Genomic DNA, 25286 nt, shown 5'->3' with positions numbered 1-25286 from the left:
TTACTCTCCTGAAGGACAAAGAACGACCTTGGAAAAAATGAAATTTGATTAGAATTATTTTATCCTAAAAGTTATTTTGAAATACAGTAGATGCTGACAAAAATTTCTTGAACTGAAGGGAAATAAAAGTGTTACTCTTGATTAAAAAAAAAACTTCCATTCATATATTTGCTGACTCATTTGTTCCTTGGCAAAACAGCTTGATTTCCCCCCCTCTGTTATATGATGTAGGTAATCTTGTATTATTGTAGTTCATCCTACACTTGAGTTGCTTGTAGACTTAAGAATTCCCATCCTGTTTGTGAGTGTGTGCTTTCCACTTCGAAGTAATAGATATGATTTCAGGATGGCAATAAGTCGGATGTAAAAATAATTTCCAAAGAATTTAGGAATATCAGATTGGGAAAAATTTGTTTTAAAACACATCTTAGATACAATCAAATTATTTTCAAAACTGAAGAAAGGGTGTTAAGCTGGCCAGGGGAGGCAGCAATGCCATGTGGAGGTGTAAAGGTAAAGGTAAAGGTTCCCCTTGACATTTTTAGTCCAGTCGTGTCCGACTCTAGGGGGCGGTGCTCATCCCTGTTTTTCAAGCTGTAGAGCCAGCGCTTGTCCAAAGACAGTTTTCTGTTGTCATGTGGCCAGCGTGACTAGGGAATGCCGTTTTACCTTCCCACCGAGGTGATACCTATTTATCTACTCGCATTTGCATGCTTTTGAATTGCTAGGTTGGTGAGGAGCTGGGACAAAGTGACGGGAGCTCACTCCGTTGCGTGGATTCGATCTTACGACTGCTGGTCTTCTGACCCTGCAGCAGAGGCTTCTGTGGTTTAGCCTGCAGCGCCACCACGTCCCTTACTCCCATTTTAATTTAGCATTCAACAGAAATGTGAGGATCGTATTTTACAGCTTTGATTGGACCTGGGATTGTCATGACACAGGTTACTGTTCCTTCCCCTACCTCTTTAACTCAGTATAGCACTGAAGCCCTCTCTAACCTAAGGCAGATAATTCTGTGCTTTTCCCTTTGTTAGCAATAAAATAATGAATTGAAGTAAAAGGTGATAGTTTGCAGTCCTTTTATGGTATTCAAAGTCAGTTGCCTGAGGCAGCTACCTGATTCTTTGAATTAGATAGATGTTAGCCAAAATCCATTTGCTAGTCTCAACAAGAGTACATGTGCTAAATCAGTTGCTGAATGGTACTTCAGCATGCAGGTAACACACCTTTGATTGAGTGAGCCTACTTTCTTCTGTTTGAGACCAGCAACTGGATTTAGGCAGTGTTTCCTATAAATGGATATCTGACAATTCTTTAAAATGCAGATGCATTGCTTGTATCCTGTGTTTCCTATTTGTAGCTTGTGTGGGAGATTGTAAATGTACAACTCCTTTATCAAGAGTCAAGTGCATCAATCAAAGTAAGAAGCAGCTTGTTTGTGATAAATATATTTTATACATTCTTTATGTTTGCAGATGCTAGTGCAATCATGGCTCGCTTGGTATGTGGATAATAACCATCCCTACAGAACAGTGGACAGGATAGGTCTCTGGTTTCATCCAACAGAGCAGAACCCTTTTGGGGTTTACACGTATTGAATATGCAGATATTGGATATGGAGAATACATTATATTTGTGACCTTAGTTGGATGGAGTGTGTGATCAGTATTTGAGCGATACATGATAGCTATCTTCATATAGGTATTTTCTGTGTGGGAGTTTTTTTGTCTATGGAAAATGTTCAAGAAGAAGGAAAGGAAATTCGGCTAGTGCGTATGTGTGAGTTCCTCATTGAGAAACTTACTTACAAAATGAATTCAAATGCTTTGCAATGGAAAGTTTATCCTAGGACTTGGAGGAAACCAGGAATCCTCTGTTGTTGTTATGTGCCATCAAGCCACCTCTGACTCATGGTGACCCTATAAATGAGCACTCTCCAAAATGTCCTGTCCTCAGCCGCCCTGCTCAGCTCTTGCAGGCTCAGGCCAGTGATCTCTAGGCAGTCAGTCCATCTCTTCCTCTTTTCCTGCTATCTTCCATCTTTCCCAGCATTTTTGTTTTTTCCAGATAATCCTGTTTTCTCATGATGTGCCCAAAGTAGGACAGCCTCGCTTTCAACATTTTTGCCTCCATAGTTAGCTCAGGTTTGATTTGATCTAGGACCCACTTCTTTGTCTTTTTGACAATCCAGGATATCCACAAAGCTCTCCTCCAGCACCATTTTTAAACACAACATTTTTTTTCCTGTCAGCTTTCTTAATTGTCCTGTTTTTACACCCATACATGGTGATTGGAAATACAAGACTGTGGATGATCTTGGTCTATCATTTATAATTAATGGCAAGCAAGCAGTTAGCACGATTCCCTGTATAAGGATACAGTCAGACAGTGATATAGGATAGCATTGGATCACACTGGAAAGGGTAACATCTTTGGGTCTGGTCTCCTTTACAGAATCGAGTCACACAGTCTGGTTCCCATCACTTAAGCCCAGCTCCAAAATAATAATAATAATAATAATAATAATAATAATAATAATAATAATAATAATAATAATAATAATAATAATAATAATAATAATAATAATAATAATAATAATAATAATAATAATATATTATTATTATTATTATTATTATTATTATTATTATTATTATTATTATTATTATTATTATTATTATTATTATTATTATTATTATTATTATTATTATTATTTATTCACACAGAGTAGTAGCCCTGCTGTTGGACCTAAAAGGTCCTGATGGGCACAGAGCTGGGTTGGGCTGGTTCACGATTCCATGTGGTTGCCAGATAATAGAATGAATTGGACTGTGCCAAAGCAATCCAGAACACAACCTACTGTATATTACCATTTGATTCCTCCCTAAGTCTCTTTACAGATCATGCAAAACAAACTTCTGTCATTTGAAGGTTACATTTGCCCGCAGAATATTAAAAATCCTGCATTCTGAAAATATGTCCTTACTTACAGAAATTTAGGCTCTCACCTTTTTTGTCTCTATGTAGAACACTGCGGACTGGCAGTGCAATTCTATGCATGCCTGTTAAGAAATTCAGCTGAATTCAGTAATGCTTGTTTTCAGGATTCAGCAGTTATAGGACTGTAACTTGTTCTATATCAGTTTTCCCTAGTCTCCATTTTGCTGCAACCTTCAGTATCTCCAGCCAGCATGGCTAGTGACCATACTGCCTGGGAGTGATGGGTACTGTAGTGTGACATCTGGAGGGCATTGGATGGGGAAGGATGCTGTACACACATGATAGGGCAGATAATGTTTCTCACATAGACTCATTGTGCACTGCATCTTAGCCATGTTTTCATTATACTGTCATAGAGCTCACTGAGTACTGTTAAAATACTCTAAATACTGTTTGTCTTTTTGTTTTTCATATCCTATTGCTACCTACTTGGTCTGCTACATTCGTTCATCACAAAATGCCTAAATTTTGAAACAGGTGCACATTTCAGTTGAATTAAATTCAGATGAGGTAAAGAAGCAGCTTATTTTCCGGGTTTCTTGTTGTACTATATAAAAATCAGCTAGAACAGTGAGCCATACATAAGCAAATAAAATAGTGTTTTATATATACTGAGTTTAACTGTAATTGGATCAGTTATATAATCTGATTTCTTTCTGGGACAGAGAACCTAAATAGAGGTTTTTTGGGAGGGGGTTGTTGTTGTTTGAAAATAATGGAGATCCGTAGATATCTGCAATGGAATTTTAATCTTTTTTTTAAAAAACCTGAAAACATAATAGATCTTTTCTGTTGTCTAAATGTATTCCATGTGGGCTTAATGATATCAAATTATACACCATAGTTTGTCTCTTCCCCCTTTTCATTGTATCCTTTGTGATGGAGGGAGTTGCTGGCAGGATCTGCAGGTCCAGAGCGTAGTTTTGCTTTTGGTGAATCTAGGCAATAAATTGGCTGGAGAGAAAACCTTTTTTCCCTCTTGCACAGTAACCATGTTTTGCCTTTGCTTTTGTTTTCTGAAAAGGATAACAATTACGAATTGTGCCTGAAAGACAATCGCACATTGCCTGAAGAGAAAAACAGCTCAATCAAACAAACAAAAAACAAGAGAGACACAGCAAATTATCTATGGGAATAATAGAATATGGCTTATGTTTGATATTGGTATAGCACTGAAAATAAGCGGTAGCAACGAGGAAGGGGAAATCAGATGTGTTTTGGTAAGAGCTAGGAACCTGGAACAGTAAGACATATCAAATAGATCCTGTAAATCAGTATTAGGCTTAAAAGCCATGTAGGGAATGATACACTAGTAGTACAGCCCTGTACTTTTCTACTCAGAAGCAACTCCTATTGAGTTAAATAAGATTACTGTACTTCCATATAGATAAATTGGTTCAATAAAGGAAGCCAAAGACTTTAGTCTGCAGGATTTGAGCAGCAACTGTAAGTGATAGAATCTTGTGGAAGTGATTAATCTGTAGGGTCATCATAATTCATAAGTGACGTGATAGCACATAACTCACTCACTCACTCTCACACACATTTATTCTGAATGTAATTAGTCCAATCCATAAATGAATCAATGAGTCTTTTTACATGGATTGGGTTACTGTTGTATGTTGTAACATTTTTGCCTGAGTACTAAGTAGCTAAATATGATAATTCCAAACTTCTAAACATAAACTCTAATTTGATAACTCAGAATTATTTAAAAAAAAGAAGCATCTTTTAAATTCCCATTTACCTTTTAAAACAGTACTCTTTTGATCATTTGAAAGCAGCCTTCTATTTACCATTGTTGCATTGAGCAAAATCACTGAAATAAGGACTGAATCTTCAAATGGAATAGGAGTCTGTACAGTTCCTATGGCTTCACAGTATTGCTCACATATTATTAATCCTAACAGGAAACTAGATCTTCATTGAATTTTATGCCAGAAGGATTAAATATATATTCTAATATAAAGTGTACTTTATCAAATGCATAATAGTCAAGCGTCAGAGTGACTTGTACTAGTACCCATTAAGCATTTAGGAAAAACACGTTCATAGTTTCTGATTCACTATGCAATTCAGTCAGATTGTTTCAGCAAAAAATAAACACTGCACTGGGTTAGAGTTTGACAAGTAAGACACTGCTATGATAAACAGCAGAACCAAGGAATTGCATATGGCAATCAAAGGGCAAGGGGAGGTGGTGTATAGAAGGGGAAAAAAGGAAATGAAATGAAAATTAAAATAAATTCTAAAAACAAGTGCTTCCAGCATCTGCTAATGTAGCTCTCTGTCTATTGGAGAAGCTATCCAGTGGTAATCCATGCTTCGGGGAATATCTTGCTGTGGGCAAATCCAGTGGCCAGGGCATTCAGGAATAAGCAATGTAACTAATCTGCTCACAAAAATAGATGCTTGGTGACACATTTCTAAATCCCTGTTTCTTCCCACAATAGTGATGACCCTTGAGGTGTACTTTGGTTCACAAACCTTTTCCATCATTCTCAGTTTCATGAGGGGTGCAAAGAATAGTCAGCATTCTGAATCACTGTGTATATATATACTGTATATAGATATCATTTACATTCAAAGTTGAGAGTCAAACAGGGAATACAGATAACTACTGGTCATAAATAAGGCAGATTGTTTGGCGGGACTCGATGATCATTGGAGTCAGGTAGGTTTGATGTATCCATCAGTTTTGGATCAATTATTATAACTATCTTTATTTTCCTTGCCTTTCCCTTCTCCAGCTGGCTTCAGTTAATTATCTACTGCAGGTAGCTGACCTTAGATAGAGTGATTTTGCTTATACCTGTTGTTTCCTCCAACATCCTGAGTTGTTGGCCTTTTAGAGGGAAGGTAGTATTTATGTGTCAAGCTGTCATTGTCTTGTAGAAGGACCAGGTCCTTCCTGGCAGAGCCATGCTCTGTCTCCATTTCCCATGCTTCTCAAAGGAGAGTTATCAAGTGGGTCCTCATCTAAAATAGGACATTGTGGTTCTCATTCTCTGAAGAAGACTCAGCGATTTTAGATAATGTTAGGATTTTAGATGGTATGTCCTAAATGCAGGATACTTCCCTCTTGTACTTTTAGGTGTAGAGGAGAAATACTATGAGCATTGTTACATTTGAGAAATAATAGTGAGTAAATAGTTCTGCCCAGGTGCCTCAGCAGAATAAACTATATTTCAACCTTGGGAATTATACCAACGTAGAGTATTCAGCAAAATAGATGGAAAGGGGAAATAAAGGAAGAAAAAGGAAATTGTGAAAATACAGAAGAAAAGGAAGTCAACAAATATACGCTCTTTACAAAGTAAACAAAAGTAAAAGAAAATTCTTACCCCTACGTATATTCTAGCTGAGAGACCTGAAGATTTCATTAGTTACTAGCACAGAAATCAGCAGCCATATATACAATTGGAAACCAAATTGTAGGTTATTAATCACATGTTTAAGCAAGCATTCTTAACCTGAATACTGGGAATGGAAAAATCTGTCTGTATCTAATGTACATGAGTTTGTTTTGTATTTAATTGTAAGTTCATTCTGTCCAATTCTGACATTATTCTGCATTTTTTAAAAAACTTCATGAAAGCTTGTATTTATCACTCTGCAATTTTTGATAACATGTGCATCCTCCTTTACAATATGGGTACATTTTGTACCCCATTTTTGTCACTATGTATACAATATATACACGTGCATCTTGTGTGTTAGTATTTTACAAACGAAACAGTGAAATGTATTCGTGAAGGCTTTCACGGCTGGGATGTAATGGTTGTTGTGGGTTTTTCGGGCTCTTTGGCCGTGACCTTCAGAACATGGCCAAAGAGCCTGAAAAACCCACAACAACCATTAGAAACAGTAAAATTCCACGAGCTAAAATTATGTCTCTCCAGATGTATTATATTACAGTAGGATTTGTAGTTGGCAGTTTTTTTGGAACAACTGCACTCAAATCCTATTCATCTGAGTGGAAAATCCTATGAACATCATAGCACGGAATCACTCTGCATGCAAAAGCTTTGCTGCAGACAAGTAGAAGGCAGAAATATTGGGAAAACAGTAATTTTCTGGTGACAAAAATGACCTGAGTGGGAAAGATGGAGGCAGCAGGGATGTAGAGTAGCTGAGGTGCATCTTCTAATTTTAGCATATGTTTTACCAAAGACTGTATAATCTCTTGAATGTGAGGCTTTGCTAAAGCTTCCCTTTTAGCTTAGTAGCCTTTCACCAGTTTTTTTCCTGTAGCGTGTTTTTAAAATTTTTTGTTCTTCCTTGTTCATATTTCTGCTGTCAGACTTTTTGTGTATGCTCCTTAATAGCTGGCATTCAACATCCTTCCATTTCCTCATTTCTACTACAGCTAGCATTAAAAATTACATTTAATATTTAATATTTAGCATTTGGTTATTACCCTCCCTATCTTTAAAAAGCAACTAAAAACATTGATGTACTGGCAGGCCTTCCCCTCAATCAATTCCTGATCTCCCCTTCCTCTCCTCTCCATACTCTTTGTCCTAATTTGTTGAAAGTTTTTATATATATATTGCTGTATGTTTTCTGTAAGCTGCCTAGAGTGGTCTTAACCGACTAGATAGGCAGGATATAAAATAAATAAATAAATAAATAAATAAATAAATAAATAAATAAATAAATAAATAAATAAATACTTCATACTCTGGTCTCTTCAGATCGTATAAAAAGGAAATTTTTATCACTTTAATATTTATGTATGAACTTAATTTTTCTGCCTGTCGTGGGCACATGTGCGCACACATACACACACAAACACAGAGGTATTGGTTTTCTGTGTTTGATCACGGAACAAAGGAAGGCTAATTGCCTTAGAGATTGAACAAAGGAGTCGACAGGATGGCTGAGCCAGCGGAGCTTACAAGCAATGCACCGAGAACTCTTTTATTTACTTAGCATGATTTACATAATATGTTGTGTGAGAGACAGGATACTGGTTACCTAATCGTAAGCAGGATTGGCTAAAATAACCCTTTGATCTTATGCTCTACCTCTAAGCAAAAGGGCAGAATAAGGGGTTACCCTGCCTGCTGGCAGCTGCCACTTCCTGCCAGGAGTGTATGCACGTCACTGAAACAGAATGCAGCTACAACCCTTAAGCAGAAGTTTCCCACAGTTTTCTATTGCTTTGCTCAGAAACAATATTAAGTAAACAGCAGCGGCAAGTTCATGTAGAATAGCTGGACTTTGATCCTATGTGCACGTATTAAACATGTGTTGTATTTTATAAGTATAATAGTATTCTGTGGTATAAGTGAGGAGTTCCATTATGTTATGTTCTAAGCATGAATTACTGTAGTTTAACAGACAAAAATCCAGGTACATATTTACCTGGAACTTGACGGATTTGATTCTCTCAGAAAAGGCAACTGTGCCAACGTGTCTTCCAGTTCTGTCTAGGAGGGGAAATAATGTTAGGAGTTCCTATGTGTTTATAATTTAGTTTAGTCTAGTTTAGTTTAGTTTTGGCCAGGAGTTAAAGGAGCATAGTGCAAAGACCTACTGTAGACCTCTTTGGCATCAGTTTGACAGACGTAATCTCTTCCTAAGGGCCTGTAGTACTGGCAGATCTCATTCAATTCTTTCTCTCCCTCCTTCACATACGCACATACACGTTATAGTCAATTTAAAAAGGAATTTTCCAATGATAGTCAATGAGAATCACAAATCTACAAATTACTGAACCTGAGATTGGTTTCAAAGCACAAATTAAAAGTAACTACTGTAGCTCCAAACTAGTCTGAGTCAAAGTGTTCAATCAGGGGTCATAACCAAATCTTCTGATTGGTGCACAGATTCTGTGTTCATGCCCCGTTCTGTATGTTCCATGCCCCATTTTAGATTCAGTTGTATGCATGCAGCTGGTCTAATAGTAAGGACTATGCTTGTCAAGATTTTTTTTGAAGAATGAGGAAGATCAGTGATTTTAAGGAGGTTAATGGTTAGAAGAAACCAAGCAGACTAATTTCAGTGAATATCAGCTTACCATTTTAATTTATTCTGTTACCTCTGAACTATGAAAAGTGAGGTTTGCTTTGATGTTGTCATAACTGATCTGAATTCTCTCTCTTTGTATACTAATGAACATATTCTTAATAGGTTTATGTCTGGTGAAAGTAAAACTCTGCACTCAGTCACTTTAGCAGCATTTCCATTAATGAAAAAAAAATCTTTAAGTGTTCAAGTGTATTTTTACTTTAAAATACAGTAACATTCAGTTAGGTTGTCAAACATTATGCTTCAAACAGATGCTTTCACTTCTTCTAACAGGGGTAATGAAGTAGGAGAATGTTGAAAGAAGTTTCCTTATACCACTTTTACAATTCTTACATTTGTGCCCAGAGACCTGTCTCTATGTATTTTCTAACCTGCAGTAACTTTTGATAGAATGTGTTGAACCATTTTCTTTTAAGACATACTAGTTTAATTCCTTCTTAGAAATAACTCATCTCCCCATTGCCTTCTGCTTAATTTGTGTACCATAGAATTCCCCTGTTAAGGAAAGGGGAAGCAAGCCATTAGGTTTAGACCCTTTGGTTGCCTTTTATTTATTTTACTTCACAGCTCTAGGGGAGAGGAGAGACCCTACAACTGAATTCCTCTTATATGTTGTTAGCTGGGGCTCTGTTCATCTAGGATGGACGAAGGAGGGGGTGATAGTAGCAGCTACTAGTTTAAGGTGAGTTCCTCCCTCTGGCTTTTCATAGTAGCTGTCTAGGAAATAAACTTTATAGGACAGGTACTGTTTAAAATTGGTTAATTAATTAATTTAATCAATTAATTGTTTAATTACTTAGTTTTAATTACTAATTAAATTAGTTGAGGTGACCAGTGAACTATAGAGTTATAAATAATACCATGTTATTTAGGATATTGAAATCCAAAGTACCAGTAGGTGGTGAAGACCTAAAAGAGAATCCCATAAATGAAATGTAACTGAACACAAAATGATTCACTTTATGTGTGTGTGTGTTTGGTTTTGGTTTTTAAACACCCTGCCTACACATATACAGTAATTATTATGAATTACCTGTGATTGCCCTAGCCAAGTTTTTTGGAGCATGGAGGATAGATAGTTCAGTGACAATGTCAATTTATGGTATAGTAGCAACAAAAAGAAATTATTAGGAAATGAACTGAAAAGCAAGCAACTATCTTAATAATTTTACATAAATCTAAATTGTATATGCACAATTTTGGCCACCTTGTCTCCAAAGAATAGAATGAGTAAAAGGATGGAATAGCCCTTCTAATGAAGAAAAACTCAATTGTTGGTTTGTGTTTGTTTGGTTTGGTTGTTTGCAGTGTAGAGGAAAATATCCCAGTTGGGGAATATGCTGGAGGTTTGTTAAATTATGGATGGATAAAAATCAATATTTCTAAAAGAAAGGAAGAAATATTTATATGCTGTTGTGTGGCCTTTTGAGGCATGTTGGTGAGAGAGAAGAGAGATGCCTGTTTTATGAGGGCCTCTGCCAGGTCTCCATTCTTTTTTAAATAACTAAACCAGTCAAAGAAACCTGTTGTGTTATTTATGGTCATCTTTTTCATCAATACTTTTAAATCCCTTGAAGATTTGTGACCTCATTGCTGCAGATTTCATTCCAACAATGCAGACTTCAACTATTCTACATCTTTATTGTATCCGTAGATGTTGGTCCCCATTTGTCACTTGAAGTGATAAGCCTATCCATGCTTTACCGGTTCTTACATGGCAAACATGCAGTACACAACTATATTTAAAGACTTGCCATCTTGGTAGAACCTGCAGTAGGTTATTGTTGCTCTGCCGGTCTAGCCTTAAGCCCAGACCAATCTTCATGCAATGGTGAGCTAGATTGTTTGCAAAAGACACCTGAGCTGCTGCTGCAATTCAGCAGTGGCAAAGTAATGGAGATGTGGCCCTTGAAGTGGTGTTGTGTTCACTGTCGGCTCCCAACCTAAGTATGTCGCCTACCTTGAACTAGCATTTGATATAGTAACTTACATTTTCTGATGAAAAATATGGTAAAATATAGGCCAGAATTCTGTAACTTACTTCCACTAGTGTGATTCATTCAGTGTAACTTTCAGCAGAAAATTGCTGCAAGTTAAGTAAACAAAGGCATTTGGTATCACATGTCAGTCACTTCTTTTCTTGCTTCTGTTGCAATGTGAAATTAATTGATCTGGTGAATGTGAGATTTGTGAGTCCAGATTGTGCACATCTGAGATCTGTCGTTGAAAACTGTAAGCACCAGACATACACATAATCTATGCAGAATATAGCACTACAGTGGACCCTTGACTTACAGACGGCTTGACTTACAGACTTTTTGAGTTACAGACTTCTCTGGCCGCAAAATTTAGGTTTGACTTGCAGACTGAGATTTGACTTACAGACCAGAAAAAAACCAAAATGGAACAAAAACGGCCTGTTACGGGATTAATCGGTTTTCAATGCACTGTAGGTCAATGGAGATTTGACTTACAGACTTTTTGACTTGAGAACCGCCTTCCAATACGGATTAAGTTCTCAAGTCAAGACCCCACTGTATCTGCGTTCCATCAAAATTCTTAGTCATGAATATTTCTTGTATTCTTCCACAAACTGTGAATTTGTATATCTTGAGATTCTTGTAGTTTAATAATAGCATAATCAAAAGTTTGCTAGCTATGTGAGTGTTCCTAAGGTGGCTATGTGAGTTGTTTCTGGTTAAAATTAGTCAGACAGTTCCCAATAAATAAATTTGGTAAAGAGTTATAGGCACCTCTGACTTTACATAAGTTCAAAGATAACACCCTGCTTGAATTCTCAATATTAAATCTATAATTATCTTAATAAGATGAATATGCAGCAACTTAATTTTTAATTAGACATCTGAAAATGATGTGATTGATTTTTTAACATTTATTTATTTACACTTAAATTTCAGATTTGGCAGTGTGGAGGCTCACTAGAGATTGTAACATGTTCACATGTTGGTCATGTCTTTCGAAAAGCTACACCTTATACCTTCCCTGGTGGTACTGGCCATGTGATTAATAAGAATAATAGACGACTTGCAGAAGTATGGATGGATGAATTTAAAGATTTCTTCTATATAATATCCCCAGGTAAGGAATACTGAATGTATATTTTTGAGAAGTATTCAATAAATAAATACATCATATGCATTTTTGAGGGACATTTGTACTCTATTGACTGCTTCCAGGGATGTTGGCAGGTCTTCGGATCTGAGTCTCAAATCCAAGTCTTTGGTACCAAGCCCCAAGTCCAAGTCCCTATTGAAAACACACTTTTTTCCACAGAAAAAAGGAGGGATGAGTCATTTCCGAGTCGTGAATCGAGTCTGAGTCATTGAAAAACAAAAACAAATTAAGTCTGATTTGAGTCACCAGTGAGACTTGACAGCTAGTCCCACAAATCAAATTCCCATCCTTGACTATTATTTTAATTTTTGTAAGTTTTGTCTGAGAGGTATTTTTAAGGTTGCAGTAGGGACATCAGAAACTGAGGGATGGGGAGGATAGCACAGAAGGGCCAAAATGTGTTTCTGGGTGGGAGAACCATATCCCACATAGTAGAATTCTGAAAAAAGGACTGACACAGATTATCCAGCATAAGCATATTTTCTCTGAAGTCCTACTGATTTTGATTAAGTTAATAAAACTGCTATAGTTTAATCGGGCTAGGTTGATGTGGATGCATAACTAAGCATGAAATCTAAACAAACTGCCATCTAGAAATTCTGAAACATTTTCTGTATTACATTCACCAGCTTCACAGAGTTCAGAAAAGTAGCTATTTTAGATTGTTTCAGGATGTATAACAAAAGCAGAGCACTGTCTTGTGGCATCTTTAATGCTGAGATAGTTATTTCAGTCCACTTTACATGGACATAAAGCTGTTCATCAAAACAGCGATTCGCTATACTTAGACAATCACATTCCTGATACATTCACATTTTTTGAGTAACCCTATGTTACTCAAAACCTTTCTAAACATTTTTCCAGATTTGTAGAGTATTAGAGGAGGAATGTTCAGAAGATCTAGTTATACTCCTTCTTGTGTGTTGATTCCAGCCAAGATGGTGCTTTGTCTCATCTCTTTCAGAGGCACACTTTTACAGAGCGTTTAATTTACTCCCAGACTGAATGGGTAGTTGGATGTTATATATTCCTTTGAACTAATAAAATCAAGAACCAAATCAGTAGCTATGTGTGTCTGTTATGTCCCATTGTGTGCAATTTGTATGCTTAACTACCCATCACTAATGCCACCATAAAATCTTTTCTTACTAAAATCTGTTATAATTTATTCTGAATTTACTTATTTATTTTGAGTTTACGGAGGTATATTGTCCTTGGCATACTACCATATACTGTGTGAACAGGTCAGCAGGTTGCACAGTCCCTATTGCTTCAACTTTACCGTGTAAAGCTGATTTATAATTAAAACTACATTTAAAATGGGGATGTGTCCATTCCTTATACCACCCTGCATAGCAGTTCAACTTCTGCAGAAGCATGTGGCTTTAACTGGGAGTTTTAAACATGTCACTGGCTGCTATGTTTGGGGAGAGCAACATGTGGGGAGAGAAGAATTATAGCTTTTTCTGTGTGTGTGCTGTTCTTCCCATTTGGATCTGTATCCACTCATGAGTAGATGAAATTTCCATGGGGGAAAAATGCATGGAAAATATTAAATACATCATGTAGTTGTTCCTTAGCAAATAGAGCAGTGGGAGAAAAAGTTGTGCAGCAAGACAGCTCAGTGGTGAGAAGGATGCTGGGAAAGAGATTGTCTTTAGTTCCTTTTTTTTTAAAAGGTCAAATGATTTTTTTTTCACAATTTCTGTATTCTTCAGTGTGCATAACGTGAGAAATAGTTTATCCCAGGTCTTATGAAGGGAAATGATGTAAAAGTATATGAGGGGATGACTAATTCCCATCTGACACGAACATCATGTCCAGTTGACAGGAATAAGGGGTCCAGCAATACCTGAAGGGCCATGACTCTGCTACATAGATGTCAAAAAGAACTCCAAGTGTTGCTGTTAAACCATTTGTTTCCAAGTACTCATGTACTGTGTCTTGGTGTGATTTGTTACAGTAGAATCCTCTTACACAGTAGCCCTATGCATATTTGAATGGAATAAGTTCCATTGAATACACAGGAGTTTTCTTTTGTGGTCTGCGTTCTAAGCAAGAAAGGTTACGTTAATATTCATGTTCACAGGGAGTAAGCGGCATTCAGTTTTGGGAAAGAGTTGTTTATATGTCATCTGAAAGAACCTATCGTCAGCCACCTTTTAACTTCAAAATTCACTTTTCCACAACTCCAACAGTCACTTCTCTGTCCAGAATATGGTAACCAGACTAGTTAGGGGAGTAATGAACATCGACATATCTCCCCAATACTGGACACCTTAAACAAGTTACCAGTCCGTTTCTGTATCAAGGTGCTGGTTTTGACCTATAAAGCCCTAAATGGTTTGAGACCTCAGTACATGATGGAACACATCTTTCCAAGAAGGGCAGCCTGTCCTTCTTGTCCCTCTCAAGGCAGATGGCTGAGGATGCTAAACCCGAGAGAGGAGAAAGGAAGGAGAAAACAAGGAACCGGGCCTTCTTGGGGGTAGGGGGTGGCCCATGGAGATTTTGAAGAAGTCTCTAAAAATTTTCTTATTCTAGCAAGTGTTCTAAATCATGCCATGCCTAATAGCTCCACAGGAGTGTATGTATAACATCTACAACCACCCGACCAATTTTAAATTCTAATTAACTTTCGGTTGTTGTGGGTTTTTCGGGCTCTTTGGCCGTGTTCCGTAGGTTGTTCTTCCTAATGTTTTGCCATTCTTAGGTGCCCGGCATCTTCAGAGGACAGCACTCTGTGCTCTGGTGTAGTTGGCTTTGGGAGTGCAGTATTTATGGCTGTGAGATAGGCCTTTGTCTTTTTCTGTAGATGGGTGATTAGTGTGTATTGTTGTGGGTGTATTGTTGTGCTAAGGAGAAGAGATTATCTGTTCCTGTGGTTGATGGGTGTCATTAGCTGGTCTTTTGTGTGTAATGATCCCCTGTCCTATACCAGAGCACAGCGTGCTGTCCTCTGAAGATGCCGGCCACAGAGACTGGCAAAACGTTAGGAAGAACAACCTTCGGAACACGGCCAAAGAGCCTGAAAAACCCACAACAACCATTAGATCTCGGCCATGAAAGCCTTCACGAATATATTAATTAACTTTCATTTGATATTTATTTTGAATGGTATGTTTTATAGTTCTTTTAGTGTTGCAGCACCCAGAGTGACCATCAGGAAATTTAGACATTCAATCAATCAGTCAGTCAGTCAGTCAGTCAATCAATCAATGGACGTAGAACTATGGAGAATAGCTCTTTAGATCCTCAGCCTCATAACTGTATAATGAGGCTGAAGAGCCTCATGGTGCAGTGTTTAAGCAGCAGTACTGCATGAAAACTTTGCTCATGACCTGTGTTCAGTATTCTGCGTAAAAAGTTTATTTCCTTTATATATATTTTTATAAAAAAACACACATATATATACATATACATACACACACACACACACACACACACACACACACACACACACACACACACACACACACACACACCTAGGATAAATCATTTTTAGCGAAAACAGTTTGCACACATGTACCAGGAAGTAAGTCCCCATGGAATAAATTTGAAATTTTCAATTCTTGGCTTATTTATTGGGCTTACTTACTAAGTGTATTTATAGAGAGAATTGCACTATTAATGTAATAATTTTGTATTTAAATGATTCATCAACTTATATTATTACCTTAAACTGGTAATTATTTTCAAAATTCCGGTATGCCTTTTTATAGAGTCTTTAGAAAGTTCATATTTTGTTAAAATGGTTATTTTAGCTTCCCTAGTATGGCATATAATATGAACTAAAGTGACTCAGTGTTGAAACCATTCTTTATTGAATTTTCAAGATTTCAAATGGAAAAGGAGTTTTCATTCCTTGATCAAAGACAAGAATTGAAAACTTCAAATTGTAGCTTTGATGAGGAGTAAAATAACCGCATGTATTTGAAATGCTATGCTTTCTAGTAATTGGTGCTTTCTTCACTATACTTCAGAAACTCTCTTGATTGGTGGCAAGTGAAGTGTTTTGTGTTGTTTTTTTTAAAAGGTATCACAAGTCTTATGAACTAAAGCCCTTAAAAAGACTGGATGAGTGTGTGTGAGAGAGAAATGTGGTAGTGTCATATTTGTCTGTAGGCATCCCTGAAGATGTCATACAGATAGACATAAAAAAGCCACAATTCCTTTTATGGAAATAAAAACCTGCCATACATTTCATTGCAAATGAAAGTACAAGACATCAAATGCATGTAAACCCTAAAATGTTACCATCTGGCAAAGTGTAACCACCATATGGAAATTTCCAAGGATGTAACCATGATAATCTGTTGGAGAAAAACCAGCCAAAGAGTCTTGTGGCATCTTAAAAACTAGCAGATTTTATTTGGTATAAGTTCTTGTGGTCTGTGGCCATGCATCTGAAGAAGTTGGTTCTAGACCACAAAAACGTATGCCAGATAAAAGTTGTTAGTGTTTACATACCACAAGATTCTTCACTGTAGGAAAAGAAACCCAGGCTCTCATTTAGATGTTTGGACATAGTTTGGAAGAGTTATATTTTTGAACTGTATGTTGGCCATGCTGATGAGTGATTTGATGCTCCCTCACTGAAGATGAGAGGTCGAAAATGTGACAGAGTCCAGCAGTCATCCAACCTTTGTACAGTACACTCCCTGTGGTTTAAATGTGAAATAATACTGTTTTATGCTTTTGGGGTTGCTTTGAATCCCTTATCCCCTGAAATTTACACCGAGGAAAAATCTTTGGTCTAGATGGGCAGGGTAGAAATCCAAATAAATAAATAAATAAATAAATAAATAAATAAAGCTGTAATTTATTTTTGAAATACCGTTTATCACAATGAAGGAGGCAGCTTGGTGATTCAGCTTGGTGATTACTCTGTTCAAGGCACAATACATATAATGTAACAGATCTGCTGAATCAGCACAAACTCCACAGTGGACTTCAGCAACTACCCTGTTTTCCCGAAAATAAGACCTAACCTGAAAATAAACCCTAGTTAAGTGAAACCCTGCCCTCCACCATTGTGCAGCAACCAAAAGAAGATGACATGACTGTAGAATAAAACATCCCCTGAAAATAAGCCCTGATGTGTTTTTGAAGCAAAAAATAATATAAGACCCTGTCTTATTTTCAGGGAAACACGGTATTAAAAGCCTGTTTATTTTAGAAAGGGCTTTTCCTTTTATTATGACTTTAAGGAGCACTTACAGTTCCTTCTAGCTAGCACCTCACCTCAGCCAGAAAAAAATGCAGATGCGAGCCTTGTCTGACTAAACCTCTCAAAGCTAGACCATGACCAACCACTTTCCAAGCCAAGCATTAAGTGGCCTCACCCATATGTAAACTATAACCAATTTTTTTCAACGTCTCACCCCTCACTGACTTGTTTTTATTAATTGAGCTCCAGTTAGCGCTTTTCCTAGCCCAGTCTTCTCTGGCTGTCTGCTAGCCCATTATGGCCAAAACCGTCAGTTCCTTCCTTCTATATCTCCTACCCCCACCCCATTGGCTGTGGCTTTTCCCTTTTGTCATTGGCCACAAATGTTTCATGGTGATGGACAATATGTCAGTCTATCACAAGCAGGTTCTGGAAGTCGTGAGCCAAAAACGTCAGCTTTTTCCAAGCTCTGGTTTGAGAGTATACCTCTGAGTCAGTAGCAAGAAAATAATGCCCTTGTCTGCATTATTTGGCCCTACCTTTTCTTTTTCCTTTTCATTTCTAACACCATCACCTCTTCCCTTCCTCTTCCTCATTCGCAGCTTCTTTATATCACACCAACATGTTTGTTTAATATTTTTATTTTGTTGCATTGGCTTGTGGCCAGTCCTTTTTAAGGAGAAAGTCAGAATAAAAATATTTTAAATAAATGAATAAATGTCCAGTGGTGCCTTTGCCTTAGTGTACAACAATTTCTCTCAGATCAATTGGGTCCCCTGGTTTTTGCAGATATACTCTGCCTACTAGACACCCCCCCAAGCTGCATAGAATCCACCAAAAGAAAATGGGATGTCACACTGAGGAGATGTAAGAGGCAACCCTAGAACTTTCTCCATTGTTCACTTCACAAATCCTGTCTGCTGAGAGTGTTTCAAGTAAAAAAAGTATGGCCTTTCACTATTTCTGAATTAGAACTTAAATGACTTCTGAAAGCAGGGACATTCTTGAAGACTACCCTTTTCTGAAAACGACTGTTAGTTGACGAAAGTCAGGACTTGGGTTGTTCTCATTAGTTGGTATTATGGGTAGTGGGTTGCTTTTTTTTTAACCCCATATGCTAATCAAATTAAATGGCAACATTGATCACAACCTGAACTGACTCAATTTTCAAGCTATTCTATTTCTAGATATTCAGATCGCTTAAAAGCATTACATGTCACACCTTTTCCTCATTGGAAAGCAATTCACTGCAATCTCTCCAAACATACTTAAGGGCAACATTCTTATGTTTTTATTTTTTAAAAATTTGTTCCCCAGTTTGATACCCAGGAGGGCCTCAGGCAGCTTACAATATTAAAGTAGATGGTGTAGGCTTGCCTACACAGCTGCCTGTAATCATTTGGGAATAAATTACTGCTCTCCTCAGATTTTGGTCACCTTTAAAGCTAATCAATCATTGATTAGTTGGTTTATCCCCCCCCCCCAAGTTGGTTTATTCCCCCCTACCATTGTCAAAATATGCAGAGTTCTTGGTCACAGACAGTATGATTTAAATCAGCCTCCCCGTTATGGGGCTGGCCAGGTAGGCACTGGCTTTGCTGTGCTGGGTGTTTTAGTTGAAAATATCTGGGGATCACAAGGTGCGAACAGGTTGCTTTAAATCTACTCCTTAGTCTATTTTATCTAATCCACTTCTTACTTTTACTCGTATCTAGTCATATGTTTTTCCTGCTTACAAATGTAGGCATTTGTTGTTGTTCATTGCAGTGTTTATCGCAAAGTTTCAAAGTAATATTAATGTCCTAGCAAAGAGGATGAGCTAATAAATCTGCATGTGGCATAATGAAAAGTTTAATTGTAATTGCTTTTGTGATGGTTTTCTATTTTGATTAAGTTTTTAATTATGCTTAGTTTAGAAGAGCGCCAGTTTTCTGAGGCAGAGGGTAAAGGTTATGTTCAATAATTACTTTAAAAGGCAAACACTTTAGGCTAACAAAGCAGATAGTGATTTTTTTAAAGCGTTCAGGATTGTTTAGAGACATGATAAATTAAGCCATGTTCCTTTGAAAGCATTTAAAATGAGTAAATTTAAAGGAAATGCCACTCACTCTTGTACTCTATAATCTTCACTGTTTTCCTTGCTTCCCCTATTTTATTGCAGAATCCGCCACATGTTTATAAATAAGAACATTGTACTAAGCTCAGGTGGGCCTACTTACATGTGAAATGCACAGAACTGACATTTTGGACTCAACATTGCAGTCCAAAACATGAAGTGACCAAAATCCTGTTGCTTAACATAGTAAGTTGCACTTCAGTAAGTTCATTAATCCAGTGGGATTTGGTTAGTCATCTCCTCTGTAAGTTCTATTGATTCAAATGGGTCTATCCCAGTTGCAATTTACTGTGCTAACCAGCAGGACTTTAGCCACTAGGAGTTAAGTGAACATGAGCAATAAACATGCACAGAATTGCAGTGTCAATTTTAGTAGTGCTTTTAAATGGAAACATTTTAATCCTTCCAGTTTGAAGTATAAACCAACCATGTATTTAAATATTGTGGGCAAGACTGAGCAATAGACCTTTATGTAACAGGATCCAGCGCCATCAAGAAAGGCATTATCCCCCCATCTCTACTGCAGATGTCTGTATATCTCCAGAAATAGGTATCTCCCGACTGATACACTTGTGCGTGTATGTATGAATGCATGCCCACAGTGCCTTATGGGCACTGTCTACCATAAACTCCAAAATTGTTCTACATGTTTCCTTCAAGGAGGTGTAGAGCAGTACAGTTTGGTTGTGTGTTAGGGCTGTAATGAGCCTTTCCAAGATTACCAGATCTATGGGGACATTTTATCCCTATGTTGTGACCCAGTTTCAAAGAAGTTCGTGGGTCAACTATTTCATGGAACTCAGCATTTTTCCACCAGTTTTTCCATTCATTGTAACCACTTTAAAAGCCAGTATCTCTGCTGAGGGCTCTTGGTGGTGACAGCACAAGTAGAATTTTGCCTGCCACTTTTAAGTTACTTTTCAGCAATATTACAGAATAAAGCAAGAAAAAAGTATCATTTGTTGCAACAAAGGCTTTTTCCTTTTATCACATGAAAAATACCCAGTGTTCAAGCTGGATTCTCAAAAGGAAGAGGCACTTACAAATATCCGCTGGCTACTGGAATACACCAAGGAATTTCATAAGATCAGTCTGTGCTTTGTAGACTACAGCAAAGCCTTTGACTGTGTAGATCATGAGAAACCTTTGGTTGTTCTGAAAGAAATTTGATTATCCTGATGCGTAAACTGTCTTGTGGAGAAGAAGCTACAGAATATGGAGAGACATAATGGTTTCTTATAGGCAGAGGTGTCAGACTTGAGTGCATTTGATCCCCTTATCTGTTCAGTCCATATACAGAGCACTACATCCAGAGAACTAGGCTAGATTCAAGTGAAGAAGGAATGAAAATAGGTGGAAGAAACATGAAGATACAGTATGGGGATGATACCATCTTACTGGCAGAAGGCAGCAATGACTTGAAAGTGAAAGAAGGAAGTGCCAAAGCAGAACTGCAGCTGAACATTGAAAAGACAGAAATCATGACTACAGAAGAACCTACATAATTTTAACATTGACAACGAAGAAATTGAAATTGTGAAATATTTTGTTTACTTTGATTCAATCATCAACCCAAATGGAAATTGCAGTCAAAACAAAAATCAGAAAAACACTCGGACTCAGGAGGACAACAGTGGAGGAATGAGAAAAGATCAAGCATAAGGATGTGTCACTGGAAACGAAGAACGAGATTATCCACACTCTTGTATCCTCCATCACTATGTATGTGTGTGAAAGCTTGACAGTAAAGACAGCTGACAGGAAAGTTGATACATTAAAAATATGGTGCTAGAGGAAAGGTTTGCGAATACAGTGGCGCCTCGCTTTACGATTGCCCTGTATTACGACAAAACCGCATTACGACAATCTTTTTGTGATCGCAATTGCGATCACCAAACGATGGTCTGAATTGGGTTTTTTCGCTTTGCGATGATCGGTTCCCTGCTTCGGGAACCAATTCTTCGCAAAATGACAATTTTAGAAGAGCTGATCGGCAGTTTCAAAATGGCTACCAGGTAAACAAAATGGCTCCCCACTGTTTTCTGGGATGGATTCCTCGCTGCACAGGCACCGAAAATGGCTGCACTATGGAGGATCTTCGCTGGATAGTGAGTTTCCAGCCCATTGGAACACATTGAATGGGTTTCAATGCATTTCAATGGGCTTTTTATTTTCGCTTTATGATGTTTTCGTTCTACAGCGATTTCACTGGAACAAATTAACGTCGTAATGTGAGACACCACTGTACAGTATGCTGGAATGCCAGAAAGTTAAAACAAATGAGTCCTAGAGAAAATCTTTGGACACATCCTAAGAAAGCAAGATTTGCTGGAAAAAAAAATTTTGCTGGGAAAGGTTGGAGGCAGGAAGAAAAAAGGATGACCAAATATGAGATGGATTGACTTTCTAAAGGCGCCAAAGGTTTGAATGTACAAAAGCTAAGCAGGGCTGTTGAGGGCAAGATGTTTCGGAGACCCGAATTACCATAAATGGGAGGCAACTTGATGGCATGTAACAACAAGGTAGTATAATTGCCAGGGCATTCTATGCCCTGTTACCTTGGTACCATCTTGGTACTATCTTGTTACCTTGGTAACAAAGAGTTCAGGGTCAAAATAGATGTCATGGAGAATGCATATTTCCTCTGATAATAATGCTTTTAGTAACAACAAGATATCTTCGGATATCTATGGAATAACCAATCATGAAACAAAGCATGTTTTATAGTATGATAGGGGAAAATTATGTCAGATCAGATACGAGCCTATGAAGATTTATAGACCTCCCAGGGGAGGCGAGGAATCAGAACCTTGTGTTCATCACAGCTGGCATTTGGCTCAATTAACTTCAGAATAAAAACAATCTTTGACAATAAAATTAATATTCTTCTAAGTATCAAAGCATAAGTCTTTCAATTATTGCAGTAATTCCTGGCAAAATTAACTTGTCTGTTTCAAAAAGTGGTTGTTGTTGTTTAGTCATTAAGTCATGTCTGACTGTTCGTGACCCCATGGACCAGAGCATGTCAGGCCCTCCTGTCTTCCACTGCCTCCTGGAGTTGGGTCAAATTCATGTTGGTAGCTTTGGTGACACTGTCCAACCATCTTGTCCTCTGTCATCCGTCCCCTTCTCCTCTTGCTTTCACACTTTCCCAACATCAGGGTCTTTTCCAGGGAGAGTCTTCTCTTCTCATCAGATGGCCAGAGTATTGGAGCCTCAGCTTCAGGATCTGACCTTCCAGTGAGCACTCACTTCAAAAGCATCAATTCTTCAGCGGTCCGCCTTCTTTATGGTACACCTCTCACTTCCATACATCACTACTGGAAAAATCATAGCTTTGACTATGCGGATCTTTGTCAGCAAGGTGATGTCTCTGCTTTTAAAGATGATGTCTAGGTTTGTCATCGCTTTCCTCCCAAGGAGCAGGCGTCTTTTAATTTCGTGGCTGCTGTCACCATCTACAGGGATCATGTAGCCCAAGAAAGTAAAATCTATCACTGCCTCCATATCTTCCCGTTCTATTTGCCAGGAGGTGATGGGACCAGTGGCCATGATCTTAGTTTTTTTTATATTGAGCTTCAAATCCTATTTTGCACTCTCCTCTTTCACCCTCGTTAAGAGGTTCTTTAATTCCTCCTCACTTTCTAAGCATGTTAAGAACACACAAAGAATACAGTTATCAGCCAAACCAATTAAAGTCTGTGGAGGAAAATCGTTGTGGATTGTTATTGTCAGCATCTGAAAATGCAGTCTGTTGTTGTGCTGCTATATGATTGTTCTTTGATATCTCGTGCCCAAAGTGGCGTGGATGTGTGATTATGTGATGAATATCTTGTGTACTTGTATCCTATCTCCATATACAGTGGTGCCTCGCTTAGCGATGTTAATTCGTTCCCAAAAAATCGCTGCTAAGCAATTTCATCGCTAAGCGAAACGCGGTTTCCCATTGAAATGCATTGAAAACCAGATAATCTGTTACAATAGGAACGAATTGCTGTCCTTAAGCGAAAATCGCCATAGGAAACATCGCTAAGCGAAACGCGGTTCCCCAATTGAAATGCATTGAAACCTATTCAATGCATCTCAATGGGGGGAAAATACAACAATAAATTAAAAAGAGTCAGAACAAAGTCAAATTTGGTTAACAAAGGGTTTATTAAGTGCACTTTATGATTTCAAACATTTTAAACAGTAAACTCTAACTTTATAAATAACAGGAAAACATTTAAAAAACAGCAAACATGAGGCTGTTTAAACCATCGTTAAGCGAAACAGGGGACCCAAAATTTAATCGCTATTTGAAGCATGCTCCCAACCATCGCTAAGCGAAAATCGCCCATAGGGACCATCGTTAAACAAAGCGCAAAAACACTCCAGAAAAGTCGTCGCTAAGCAATTTCATTGTTAAACGGAGCAATCGCTAAGTGAGGCACCACTGTATTTATAACTCTTTAAATTGTTTTCACTTTGTATTCACAAAGGCTTTCACGGCCAGGATCTACTGATTGTTCTGGGTTTTTCGGGCTCTTTGGTCGTGTTCTGAAGGTTGTTCTTCCTAATTGTGGCAACCCCAGACCTACTGGAGTATCCCACCCTGTAGTTATGCTGCCACCAACCATTCCCTATAAGGAGTCACACAGACCAGGAATGGATTTTAATAAACAAAAGAACAAGGTTTATTGAAACAACAAACAGGGTAAATAAAAGAATCAGGTAAATAGGAAACTGGAACTTGGTATAGTCCCAATCATACACATACAACAGATTGGTTCCCACTGAACACTTTAAGGTAACGCACAGACCCTGAACCTATCAGTTCTGGCTACCTAGATAGAAACCTGAACCTATCAGGTATGTACTATCTGACGAACAGTTGTACCCAGTCTGATACACAGACTCCAACTTCCTTCTCCACACCAGCTCCAAATATATATACAGTACAGCTCCTCCCCCCTGATGTCCCGCCTTCCACTCCCCATAGGATGGAACTTTCCCTCCAAACCCATGACAGACAGGTACCATCAGTGCTGTATGTGACACTAACGTTTCGCCAGTCTCTGTGGCTGGCATCTTCAGAGGACAGCACATCTTCAGAGGAGAGCACAGAGTGCTGTCCTCTGAAGATGCCAGCCACAGAGACTGGCGAAACGTTAGGAAGGACAACCTTCAGAACACGGTCAAAGACCCCGAAAAACCCACAACGACCAGTGTTTTCACTTTCTTTCTGTAAACATTCCTATCTGAAGAGTTGTTCTGAGGGTGGGTGGCCCTGTGGATGGTGGCTTCGGCAGTCCCCTCATGTTTGGGGGAGCGGCCCTGGCCACGAAGAGTGGGGTCCGCATCCTGGGGGTACACTTGGACCCGACACTCACTATGGAAACACAGATGGCATCGGTAGTCCGCATCGCCTTTTTTCACCTTTGGTGGATTGCCCGGCTGCGACCTTACCTCGACACGGGGGCGCTCACCACCTTACTACATGCGCTTGTAATCTCTAGATTAGATCACTGTAACACGCTCTACGTGGGGCTTCCTTTGAAGCTGATGCAGAAACTTCAGGTGGTGCAGAATGCAGCGGCCAGATTCCTTACTGGAGTGAGAAAATACCATCATATTTCTCCTATTCTGGCCATGCTGCACTGGCTGCCCATCCGTATCCGCATTGACTTCAAAGTTTTGATGCTCACTTATAAGGCCCTAAACGATTTAGGACCTCGATACCTGACGTAACGCCTGCTCCCACCTAGATCTACTCAGATCACCCGCACGAGCCAGGAGGAGAGGCTGAGGAGCCTAATGCCGAGGGAGGCCCAGAAGGAAAGGACATGAAAT

The 25286-nt window shown here is 38.3% G+C and overlaps 1 protein-coding gene across 3 annotated transcripts in view; it reads left to right on the top strand.

Moving 5' to 3' along the window:
- Positions 1–25286, top strand: part of GALNT13 (polypeptide N-acetylgalactosaminyltransferase 13) — a 249949-nt gene that overhangs the window by 150160 nt on the left and 74503 nt on the right. For all 3 annotated transcript variants that reach the window (XM_020797089.3, XM_020797088.3, XM_020797087.3), the window contains exon 8: positions 11952–12132. In XM_020797089.3, the coding sequence (XP_020652748.1) occupies positions 11952–12132 (181 nt within the window). The remainder of the gene's footprint in view (positions 1–11951; positions 12133–25286) is intronic.

Source organism: Pogona vitticeps, chromosome 1 (genome assembly GCF_051106095.1).
Source record: "Pogona vitticeps strain Pit_001003342236 chromosome 1, PviZW2.1, whole genome shotgun sequence".
In the NCBI taxonomy this organism is placed as follows: Eukaryota; Metazoa; Chordata; class Lepidosauria; order Squamata; family Agamidae; genus Pogona; species Pogona vitticeps.
This window is presented reverse-complemented; position numbering and strand designations above follow the sequence as displayed.